The 12,883-nt window shown below is 45.5% G+C and overlaps 1 protein-coding gene across 1 annotated transcript in view; it reads right to left on the bottom strand.

The window, feature by feature from the left end:
* The window catches only part of LOC116987847 (dedicator of cytokinesis protein 2-like), a 1,012,655-nt gene that overhangs the window by 936,775 nt on the left and 62,997 nt on the right, over window positions 1-12,883 (bottom strand). The window contains exon 2 of the mRNA XM_033044139.1: window positions 5,767-5,850. Coding sequence (XP_032900030.1) covers window positions 5,767-5,850 — 84 coding nt within the window. The remainder of the gene's footprint in view (window positions 1-5,766; window positions 5,851-12,883) is intronic.

A 12,883-nucleotide genomic window follows, 5' to 3' on the forward strand; every position in this document is an offset into this window, starting at 1 on the left:
AATGTGTCTCTGGATCATGACTCTGCATTACTCAATCTGTAATGTAAATGCAACAAGCCCTCAACGTTCCAACGACATGGTAAAATGGGTGACGGGTTTACCCCTGATGCATGTTTGCACTGCGTCTATTATGAACTCATTTATCTTTTCAAACCTTTCCAAATTGGTCATCAACTTTTGGCTTTTCTTCCATTGCCATCTTGGCCCAGCTGCAGTCTCCTCCCTGGTTGAAGCAACTAGACATCAGCTGTCGAGTAGTGGTGGACCGGGATGTCAATGAAAACAACAGAGCCCACTTTGGCATTCTTAAGCTGCTCACTGCCGAGCTACAGATACCAGAAAAACAGGAGGAAGACACAGTGGGTCAAGCAGCATCTGTGGAGGGAATGGCAGAATGCACAGAAAATTGGGTGGCATGGTGGCGTGGCGGTACAGTTACTGCCTCACAGTACGAGGGACCCGGGTTCGATCCTGACTACAGGTGCTGCTTGTACGGATTTGTAAGTTCTCCCCGTGACCTGTATGGGTTTTCTCTGGTTTCCTAACACTCCAAAGACTACGGGTTTGTAGGTTAATTGGCTTGGTATAATTGTAAATTGTCCATAGTGTGTGTGTGGGATAGTATTAGCATTGGCGTAGACATGGTGGGCTGAAGGGCCTGTTTCCGTGCTGTATCTCCAAACTAAACTAAACCAAATGATGACATCTTGAGTACGGACCCTTCTTTCTTTCATCTCAATGGATACTAGCCCAGTTTTAGCATCTTTAGTTGTCCCGTGGTGGGCCGAAGGGCCTGTTTCCATGCTATATAACCATGATGCTTAGAACATCCTTTGACGGCACTGGGCCTGTACTCGCTGGATTTTAGAAGAATGAGGGGGGGGGGGACCTCATTGAAACGTACTGAACAGTGAAAGGTTTAGATAGAGTGGATGTGGAGACAATGTTTCCACTAGTGGGAGAGTCTAGGACGAGAGATCATAGCTTCAGAATTAAAGAACTTTCTTTTAGAAAGGAGGAGAAATTTCTTTATTCAGAGGGTGGTGAATCTGTGGAATTCTTTGCTTCAAAATGCGGAGGAGGCCAAGTCAGTGGATATTTTTTAGGCAGAGATAGATAAGTTCTTGATTATTATAGGTGTCAGAGGTTATGGGGAGAAGGCAGGAAAATGGGGTTAGGAGGGAGAGACAGAACAGAGATGAGGAAAGATTTTTTCACACAGAGAGTTGTGAGTGTGTGGAATTCTCTGCCTCAGAGGACGGTGGAGGCCGGTTCTCTGGATACTTTCAAGAGAGAGTTAGATAGGGCTCTTAAAGATAGCGGAGTCAGGGGATATGGGGAGAAGGCAGGAACGGGGTACTGATCGTGGATGATCAGCCATGATCACATTGAATGGCGGTGCTGGCTCCTCCTGCACCTGTTGTCTATTGTCCATTGTTGCGTGCTAACCAGTCAGCGGAAAGACTATACATGATTACAATCGAGCGGTCCACAGTGTACAGATACATGATTCAGGATGTGAACATGCGGCAGTGAATTTTGTTGAGAGCAATTCATGCAGGAATCTCTCCACCATCGAAGGGATCTACAGGAGTTACTGCCTCAGGAAAGGCAGCCAGCATCATCAGAGACCCACACCACCCTGGCCACTCTCTCATTTAACTGTCCTCCCAATTAATTTTACTGATATTTGACTGATTGTATGCATCATTGTCACCTTCCTCGCAGCTAACAATGAACCATTCTACATTATCCTTGAACACCATCAACTTTGATCTGCTTTCACACCTTATCCTTCCATATCTCTAGTCTCCCCCTCCCCTGACTCTCAGTCTGAAGAAGGATCTCGACCTGAAACGTCACCCATTCCTTCTCTCCAGAGATGCTGCCTGTCCCGCTGAGATACTCCAGCATTTTGTGTCTATCTTCGGTGTAAACCAGCATCTGCAGTTCCTTTCTCTGCAATAGAGAATAGGTGCAGGAGTAGGCCATTCGACCCTTCGAGCCAGCATTTGCAAGAATCCATTCTTATTTTAATTTGGAATTTGGATAAAGTTTTAGTGGGATGAGTCTAATGCAGGTAGGTGAGACTTATGTAGATGAGGCATCTTGGTAGGCATGGGCAAGTTGGGCTGAAAGGCCTGTTTCCATGATGCATTCCTCAATTTCTTCTAATTCTACAAGACGCTGGTCAGTCCGCATTTGGAGTATTGTGAGCAGGTTCGGGCCCCATATCTGAGGAAGGATGTGCTGGATCTGAAGAGAGTCCAGAGGAGGTTTACAAGAATGATCCCAGGATTGAGCGGGTTAACATATGATGAGCATTTGACAGCACTGGGCCTGTACTCGCTGGAGTTTAGAAGGATGAGGGGAATATCTCATTGAAACTTACAGAATAATGAAAGGCTTGGATAGAGTGGATGCGGAGAGGATGTTTCCACCGGTGGGAGAGTCTAGGACTAGAGGTCGTAGCCTCAGAATAAAAGGACGCTCATTTAGAAAGGAGGACGGACTTCTTTAGACAGAGGGTTGTTAATCTGTGGAACTCATTGCCACAGAGGGCTGTGGAGGTCAAGTCAGTGGATATTTTTAAGGCAGAGATAGACAAGTTTTTGATTAGAACGGGTGTGAAGGGTTTGGGGAGAAGGCAGGAAAATGGGATTAGGAGGCAGAGATCAGCCGTGATTGAATGGCGGAATGAACTCGATGGGCCGAATGGCCTAATTCTACTCCTATAACGTGAAATTGTGACTTAATTTTGACCACAATTTGCATAGCTCTCCACTCAATTCATTTTGAATCCACTTTGTAATTGCACAGTTAAATTGTCTGTCACAGCTTTTATTACGAGGCTCTATATCTGCTAGGTTAGGGGTGCTTTCCTTAATTAACTTTGACACCGTTAGCCTGAGTGCAGTGAACTACTCGGTGGACGATCAGTGAGAATATAAGGCTTGTTTTGTAGCAGAGACTCCACAGCTCAGTCACCATGAGACATAGGAGTACAATGAGGCCATTCGGCCCATCGAGTCTGCTCCACCATTCGATCATGGCTGATCTATCTTTCAATCTCAGCTCCAATCTCAATAGACAATAGACAATAGGTGCAGGAGTAGGCCATTCGGCCCTTCGAGCCAGCACCGCCATTCAATGTGATCATGGCTGATCATCCACAATCAGTACCCCGTTCCTGCCTTCTCCCCATATCCCCGGACTCCGCTGTCTTTAAGAGCCCTATCTAGCTCTCTCTTGAAAGTATCCAGAGAACCTGCCTCCACCGCTCTCTGAGGCAGTGAATTCTCCTGCCTTCTCCCCATATCCTTTGACAGCCTTAATAATCAAAATCCTTACAATCTACTCGCACCTACTTTCTAATCTACTCGATTGTAATCACGTGTTGTCTTTCCGCTGACTGGCTAGCACGCAACAAAAGCTTTTCACTGTACCTCGGTACACGTAACAATAAACTAAACTGATCTCTGCTTTAAAAATACCCCATGACTTGGCCTCCACAGCATCTGTGGCAATGACTTCCCACCTCCCTCTGACTACGGAAATCCCTCCTCATCTCCGTTCTAAAGGTAAGTCCTTTTATTCCGAGGATGTGCCCTTTGTGCTTATTCTGGATCTGAACACTGTACAGCTTGATTGTAATCATGTATAGTCCTTTCTCTGACTGGATTGCTGCCAGAGGAACAAGTTGCTGCCACAGGAGGTAGTTGAGGCAGGGATCAGCCCGACATTTAAGAAACAGTTAGACAGGTACATTGCCCTCCATCATGTTTGGGACAAAGACCCAACATTTATTTGTTTGCCTTTAACCACATGTTAATTTTTCTATCACAAATCTCAAATTGTAGACTACAGAGGCAAATAAATAAATGATGAGTCTTTGTTCCAAACATTATGGAGGTCACTGTACATGGATATGGCAGGTTTGGAGGGATATGGACCAAACGCAGGCAGGTGGGACTAGTGTAGCTGGGACATTGTTGGGACATTGTTGGCCGGTGTTGGCAAGTTGGGCTAAAGGGCCTGTTTCTATAATGTATCACTCTATGACAGCACATATGAACATAAGCATTTTACTGATTGATCCCTGTGATGGCGGGACTGTCATATGTGGAAAGATTGAAAAGACTAGGCTTGTATTCACTGGAGTTTAGAAGGATGAGGGGATATCTTATAGAAACATATAAAATTATAAAAGGACTGGACAAACTAGATGCAGGAAAAATGTTCCCAATGTTGGGTGAGTCCAGTACCAGGGGCCACAGTCTTAGAATAAAGGGGAGGTCATTTAAGACTGAGGTGAGAAAAAACTTTTTCACCCAGAGAGTTGTGAATTTATGGAATTCCCTGCCACAGAGGGCAGTGGAGGCCAAATCACTGGATGGATTTAAGAGATAGTTAGATAGAGCTCTAGGGGCTAGTGGAGTCGAGGGATATGGGGAGAAGGCAGGCATGGGTTATTGATAGGGCACGATCAGCCATGATCACAATGAATGGCGGTGCTGGCTCGAAGGACCGAATGGCCTACTCCTGCACCTATTTTCTATGTTTCTATGTTACTGTGACTCAGTACACGTGACAACGATAATCTAAATTGAACTAATCTTGGTAGGTCGACAAAAAATGCTGGAGCAACTCAGCAGGTCAGGCAGCATCTCCGGAAAAAAGGAATAAGTTTATTGGCCAAGTATTCACATACAAGGAATTTACCTTGGTGCTCCGCCCACAAGTAACAACATGAAATACAATGACAGTTAGGAATGGCACATAAAACATTAAACATTAATAATAAAACATTATCGATAAGTGATGTTTCATGTCGAGACCTTTCTTCAGACCCAAAAGTCACCTATTCCTTTTTCTCCGGAGATGCTGCCTGACCCGCTGAGTTACTCCAGCATTTTGTGACTCTCTTGCTGGTGTAAACCAGCATCTGCAGTAACATCCTAGTAATCATAGTTGGTATTGAGGGGATGGATCTAAGGGCCTGTTTCTGTGCTGGATAACTCTGTGAATCTATGGCAAGGACGTTCCTTTAGATAGGAGATGAGGAGGAATGTCTTCAGTCAGAGGGTGGTGAATCTGTGGAATTCATTGCCACAGAACACTGGAGGACAAGTCAGCGGATATTTTTACGGCAGAGATGGATAGATTCCTGATCAGTACGGATGTCAGGGGTGATGGGAGAAGGCAGGAGAAGGAGAGAATGATTAGCCATGAATGACTGGCAGAGTAGACTTGATGGGCCAAATGGCCTATTCTACTCCTATACTTATGAACAAACGGGCAACAACCATTAGTCTGGGACTCTATTTCTTGGAGCGGAGGAGAATGAGAGGATGATCTTTTAGAGGTGTATAAAATCATGAGGGGAATAGTGTATAGATGCACAGAGTCTCTTGCCCAGAGTAGGTGAATCGAGGACCAGAGGACACAGGTTCAAGGTGAGGGGGAAAATATTTAATAGGAATCTGAGGAGTAACTTTTCCACACAAAGGGTGGTGGGTGTATGGAACGAGCTGCCAGAGGAGGTAGTTGAGTCTGGGACTATCCCAACATTTTAAGAAGCATTTAGACAGGTACATGGATAGTGATGGTTTGGACAGGTTTGGAGGGATATGGGCCAAACGCAGGCAGGTGGGACTAGTGTAGATGCGACATGTTGGCCGGTGTGGGCAAGTTGGGCCATAGGGCCTATTTCGACACTGTATCACTCTATGACTCTGCCTCAAACATCAGCGAGTGTGTACTCACCTTCGAATACTTGTAGGATATGGACTGTGTCTCCAATTTGCAGGGGAATATGGCACTCCTGAGTTGGCTGGAAATTCCACACCGCTGAAAGGAAAAATAGCAGAATTTTACTTACCAAAAAAAAGCAAAATTGCAACCGGATTTTGTTTAGTTCAGTTACTGTTTATAGTCACGTGTACCGAGGTACAGTGAAAATATTTTGCCGTGTGCTATCCAGTCAGCGGAAAGACAATACATGATTACAATCAATCCATTCACAGTGTACAGATACATGATAAGGGAATAACGTTTAGTGCACCTCCACAGGCACCTCTGTCAAGCTTCTCAAGTTTGCGGACGACACAACCCTGATTGGACTGATCCAGGATGGGGAGGAATCTGCCTACAGACAGGAAGTGACACAGCTGGCGTCCTGGTTCCGTAGCAACAACCTAGAGCTCAATGCTCTTAAGACAGTGGAATTGATTGTAGACTTTAGGAGAGCTCCCCCTCCCCTCCCCTCACCCCACTCACCATCAACAACACCTCAGTCACATCTGTGGAGTCTTTTAAGTTCCTGGGAACCATCATCTCCAAGGACCTTAAATGGGGGGCTACCATCGACTCCACAGTCAAAAAGGCCCAACAGAGGATGTACTTCCTGCGGCAGCTGAGGAAACACAATCTGCCACAGGCAATGATGGTCCAATTCTACACGGCCATCGTAGAGTCTGTTCTCACCTTCTCCATCATGGTCTGGTCTGGCTCAGCCACCAAGCACGACACCTGGAGGCTGCAGCGAATCGTCCGATCAGCAGAGAAGATTATTGGCTGCAACCTTCCCTCCATTGATGAACTGTACACTGCAAGGGCCAGGAAGCGAGCGGTCAAGATCATCTCTGACCCCTCTCACACTGGCCACAAACTCTTTGAATCACTTCCCTCTGGAAGGCGACTCCGGACTGTCAAAGCTGCCACAGCCAGACATAAAAACAGTTTTTATCCACGAGTAGTTGCTCTACTCAACAGCCAAAAATCTGTAGCCTCCCTTTGATCTGGTATTTTGTTGGTTCACATGCTTGATCAATGGTGTTTTATCATTAATGTTTTATTATTATTAATGTTTAGTGTTTTCTGAGTCATTCGTAACTGTCGCTGTATGTCATGTTGTTACTTGTGGGCGGAGTACCAAGGCAAATTCCTTGTATGTGAATACTTGGCCAATAAACTTACTTACTTACAAGGGAAAGCCAACAAAGTCCGATCAAGGATAGTCCGAGGGTCACCAATGGGGTAGATAGTAGTTCAGCACTGATCCCTGGTTGTGGTGGGATGGTTCAGTTGCCTGATCGCAGCTGGGAGAGACAGACCGATGGGAGAGGGGAGAAGAGGGAGTGGCCAGGATGCGACTCATCCCTGATTATGCTGCTGGCCTTGCCTAGGTGACGTGAGGTGTGAAACATTGGGTGCGTGAAAATACAAAATTAACAAAAACCTGCGCTTCAGAGTGGTGAAAATAATACTGGCCTTTACAACATGACAGTGCTGAAATCAAGGGTTTACTTGAGAATTGATAGATCAGATTACTGTTCGCAAGAACGTCATTAATCTCAAATGGGAGATGAGGAAATAGATGTAAAACTGATGTGCGGTGATAAATTAATTATACATGCCTTTATACATAGCTCCTTATCACATTCAACTGCCATCAAATGATGATTGTGGTTCTCAGAGCCCTGAATGTTACTGAACACAGGAGGATGAGGGGTGATCTGATGGAGGTGTCCAAAATCACACAAGAAATAGATAGGATAAATGAGTCTTTTACCCAGAGTAGGGGAATCAAGAACCAGACAACATAGGCTTCGGGTGAGAAGGGAAGATTTAATAGGTACCTGAGTGGCAACTTTTTTTACATGAAGGTAGGTACTGGCCTTTATAAATCAGAGCATTGAGTATTGAAGTTGGGATGTAATGTTAAAATTGTACAAGGCATTGGTGAGGCCATTTCTGGAGTATGGGGTACAATTTTGGTCGCCAAATTATAGGAAGGATGTCAACAAAATAGAGAGAGTACAGAGGAGATTTACTAGAATGTTGCCTGGGTTTCAGCAACTAAGTTACAGAGAAAGGTTGAACAAGTTAGGGCTTTATTCTTTGGAGCGCAGAAGGTTAAGGGGGGACTTGATAGAGGTCTTTAAAATGATGAGAGGGATAGACAGAGTTGACGTGGATAAGCTTTTCCCACTGAGAGTAGGGAAGATTCAAACAAGGGGACATGACTTGAGAATTAAGGGACAGAAGTTTAGGGGTAACATGAGGGGGATTTACTAGAATATACAATACAATACAATGCAATATCTCACCAGGGACTAACTCTACTGAACGTTTTTCCTTCCATTATTTATTATGTAAAAGAATATGTGTTTATAGTTTGTTTGGTTGTTTGGTTGTTTGTCTTTTGCACAAAGTCCGCGAGCATTGCCACTTTCATTTCACTGCACATCTCGTATGTGTATGTGACAAATAAACTTGACTTGACTTGAGTTGACGTGGATAAGCTTTTTCCATTGAGAGTAGGGAACATTCAAACAAGAGGACATGATTTGAGAATTAAGGGACAGAAGTTTAGGGGTAACATGAGGGGGAACTTCTTTACTCAGAGAGTGGTAGCTGTGTGGAATGAGCTCCCAGTGGAAGTGGTGGAGGCAGGTTCGATTTTATCATTTAAAAAATAAATTGGATAGGTATATGGATGGGAAAGGAATGGAGGGTTATGATCTGAGTGCAGGTAGATGGGACTGGGTGAGAATAAGTGTTCGGCACGGACTAGAAGGGCCGAGATGGCCTGTTTCTGTGCTGTAATTGTTATATGGTTATATGATTATAGATAGTGCGAGCTGCCAGAGGAGGTAGTTGAGGCAGGTACTATCACACCATTTAAAAAATATTTCGGCAGGTACATGGATAGGATAGGTTGAGGGGGAAAGGTAGATCAGCCATGATTGAATGACAGAGTAGACTTGATGGGCCGAATGGCACAATTTTGCTCCTATAACTGAGTTTCTATTACTGTCCCTCCAGCACATTGTGTTTTGATCTTGTCTGGTTTGATCAGTTCACCACTCGATCTTCCAAACACCTCCAATCAGCGATATCCTCTCCTTCAAAGGTAGTTTTGTTTAAAGATACAGCACAGAAACAGGCCTTTCGGCCCACCAAGTCCTGCCGACCAGCGATCCCCACACATGAACTGTACAGAGTCTGTACGTTCTCCCCGTGACCTGCGTGTGTTTCCTCTGAGATCTTCGGTTTCCTCCCACACTCCAAAGACGTGCAGGTTTGGAGGTTAATTGGCTTGGTAAATGTAAAAATACAATTGTCCCAAGAGTGTGTACGTTAGTGTTAATATGCGGGGAACGCTGGTCGGCGCGGACCCAGTGGTCCTCTGTGTTTCCTCAGTGTATCTCTAAACTAAACTAACACTATCCTACAATAAAGGGACAACTTCCATTTGGACCAAGCCAATTAACCTACAAACCTGTACGTCTTTGGAGTGTGGGAGGAAACTTATTAGGAACCTATTTGGAAAAGGGGAGGTGCAACGAGACCTGGGTGTGCTTGTACATCAGTTACTGAAAGTAAGCATGCAGGTACAGCAGGCAGTGAAGAAAGCTAATGGCATGTTGGCCTTCATTGCGAGAGGATTTGAGTTAAGGAGCAAGGAGGTCTTACTACAGCAGTACAGAGCCCTAGTGAGACTGCACCTGGAGTATTGTGTGCAATTTTGGTCTCCTAATTTGAGGAAGGACATTCTTGCTATTGAGGGAGCGCAGCGTAGGTTCACCGGGTTAATTCCCGGGATGGCAGGACTGACATATGATGAAAGAATGGGTCAACTGGGTTTGTATTCACTGAAATTTAGAGGGGATCTTATAGAAACATATAAAATTCTTAAGGGATTGGGCAGACTAGATGCAGGAAAAACGTTCCCGACGTTGGGGGTTTCCAGAACCAGGGGTCACAGTTGAAGAATAAGGGGTAGGCCATTTAGGACTGAGATGAGGAGATACGTTTTCACCCAGAGAGTTGTGAATCTGTGGAATTCTCTGTCACAGTGGAGGCCAATTCACTGGATGTTTTCGAGAGTTAGAGTTAGCTCTTAGGGATAACTGAATCAAGGGATATGGAGGAAAAGCAGGAATGGGGTACTGATTTTAGATGATCTGCCATGATAATATTGAATGGCGTTGCTGGCTCGAAGGGCCGAATGGCCTACTCCTGCACCTATTTTTCTGTGTTTCTTTGTTTCTAATCGGAGATCCCGGAGAAAACTCACGAGGTCAAGGGGTGAATGTACAAACTCTGTACAGACAGGACTGGTGGTCAGGATGGAAACTGGGTCTCTGGCGCTGTAAGGCAGCAACTCTACCGCTGCGCCGCCGGTAAGTCTTTAACGGTGTTAACAGGTTTTGTTTCCAAGTGCATTGCGTCCCTGAGTTAAGGCACGCAACTATTGAAGAGCGAGTTTGAGTATCGGAAAATCACATAGTCCATGGTGCACTAAGCCATGTCCTCATTGTGGGCTGTCAGCGATGTTTTACACACGTTTGGTTTAGTTTAGAGACAAAGCGTGGAAACAGGCCCTTAGACCCACCGTGTTCAGCAATCCCCACACACTAACACTATCCTACACACACTAGGAGCAATTTTACATTTATACCAAGTTAATTAACCTACAAACTTGTATGTCTTTGGAGTGTGGGAGGGGACGCAATATAAGTAAGTACTTATTAATTGGCCAAGTATTCACATACAAGGAATTTGTCTTGGTGCTCCGCCCACAAGTACAGTTACGAATGACTCAGAAAACACTAAACATGAATGATAAAACACCATTGATCAAGCATGTGAACCAACAAAATACCAGATCAAAGGGACGCTACAGATTTTTGGCTGTTGAGTAGAGCAACTACTTGTGGATAAAAACTGTTTGATATCTTGGAGAAAACCCACGCAGACAGCAGTCGTAGTCGGAATCGAACCCGGGTCTCCGCCGCTGCAAGCGCTGTAAGGCAGCAACTCTACCACTGCGCCACCATGCCATCCCATGATCCCATGTCATTCTAAATGGGTTGAATGTGCGCATTCGGATATGGAGCTAAACATGCTCCTCTGTAGACTAGGACTGCACAATCCAGTCTGAATGGAGCCCAGCCAAAACATTAAACCAGACTGCACTCCACCGCCGCACACCCTGCAGGTAAAACAAAGCACTCAACTTCCTCGCTAGAAGTTCAGAGAAGATTTACAGGATGTTGCCAGGACTCGAGGACCTGTGCTGTAGTGAGAGGTTGGTCTAGCTTGGACTTTATTCGTTGTAGTGCAGGAATCTGAGAAGTGATCTATGGAGTTGTACATGGTAGACAAAAATGCACTGAAGATTGACACAAAATACTGGAGTAATCTGTGGAGCAAAGGAATAGGCGACGTTTCGGGTCGAGACCCTTCTTCTGACTGTACTGTGGAGTTGTACAAGATCGTCAGGGGGATAGATTGGGTAAAATACTGCATTTACCCTGCATTGGAGAATCAGGGGACTTAGAGCCATAGAACCAACAACTAGAGAGCAGTCCTGAGCTACTATCTACCTTGGAGACCCTACGTCTATCTTTGATCAGACTTTACTGGCTTGATCACGCACTAAACATTATTCACGTTATTACCTTTGTCATGTACTTGTACGCTGTGGACGGCTCAATTGTAATCATGTATTGTCTTTCCGCTGACTGGTTAGTACGGTACACATGAAAATAACCTAAACTAACTCAAACTCAACTCAACTCAACAGAGGTTTCAGACGAGATGAAGGTTTAGACAATAGACAATAGGTGCAGGAGTAGGCCATTTGGCCCTTCGAGCCAGCACTGCCATTCAATGTGATCATGGCTGATCATCCCCAATCAGTCCCCGTCCCTGCCTTCTCCCCATATCCCCTGACTGCTATTTTTAAGAGCCCTATCTAGCTCTCTCTTAGCATCCAGAGGACCAGCCTCCACCGCCCTCTGAGGCAGAGAATTCCACAGACTCACCACTCTCTGTGAGAAAAAGTGTTTCCTCATCTCCATTCTAAACTAAGGCTTACTCCTTATTCTTAAAAGGAATCTGAGGGGCAACGTTTTTTTACACAGATGGTGGGTATCATAATCATAATCATATTTTATTAGCCGAGTATGTTTTGCAACATACGAGGAATTTCATTTGCCATACAGTCATAAAAAGCAACAGGACACACAAAATACAGTTTAACATAAACATCCACCACAGTGACTCCTCCACATTCCTCACTGTGATGGAAGGCAAAAAAAAGTTCAATCTCTTCCCTTCTTTGTTCTCCCACTGTCGGGGCCTCGAACCTTCCGTTGATGGGATGATCTTGGCTCCTGTAGCCGGCGGTCGGGCCCACCCCATCAGGGCCATCAAGCTCCCGCATCAGAGGGATCTTAGCTCCCCGCGCCGGGCGATCTGACCCCGGATCAGGGCTGATCAAACCTTCTGCGACTTTGGAGCTCCCTGACATCGGTCTCTTCCCAAGACTGCGAGTTCCGCGATGGTGAAATCCGCAGGCCGCGGTTGGAGCGTCGATCCCAGGCAAGGGATCGCAGGCTCCGTTGGTAAGTCCACAGCCCCATGGTGGGGATCAAAGTCAGTCTCGAGCAAGGCCGCCAGCTCCATGATGTTAGGCCGCAGAGCGACCGGAGATACGATCCGGTAAACAATCGCATCTCCGGCAAGGTAAGAGACTGAAATAAAGTTTCCCCCACCCCCTCCCCCACCCCCCACATAAAACAAACCAGAGAACATTTACACAAACTTTTTAAAACACACTAAAAATAACAAAAAAGACGAAAAGACAGACAGACCATTGGCGAGGCTGCCATCGTTGACAGCGATGGAACGTACATGGAACCGGCTGCCAGAGGAGATAGTTGGGGCAAATATTATAAAGGTTTTAAAAGATATTTAGACAGGTACATGGATAGGAAATATTTGGAGGGATATGGGCCAAGTGCGGGCAGGTGGGACTAGTGTGGATGGGGCATCTTGATCGGCATGAGCAAGTTGGGCCGGAGGGCCT

Source organism: Amblyraja radiata, chromosome 1 (assembly GCF_010909765.2).
Source record: "Amblyraja radiata isolate CabotCenter1 chromosome 1, sAmbRad1.1.pri, whole genome shotgun sequence".
Lineage (NCBI taxonomy): Eukaryota > Metazoa > Chordata > Chondrichthyes > Rajiformes > Rajidae > Amblyraja > Amblyraja radiata.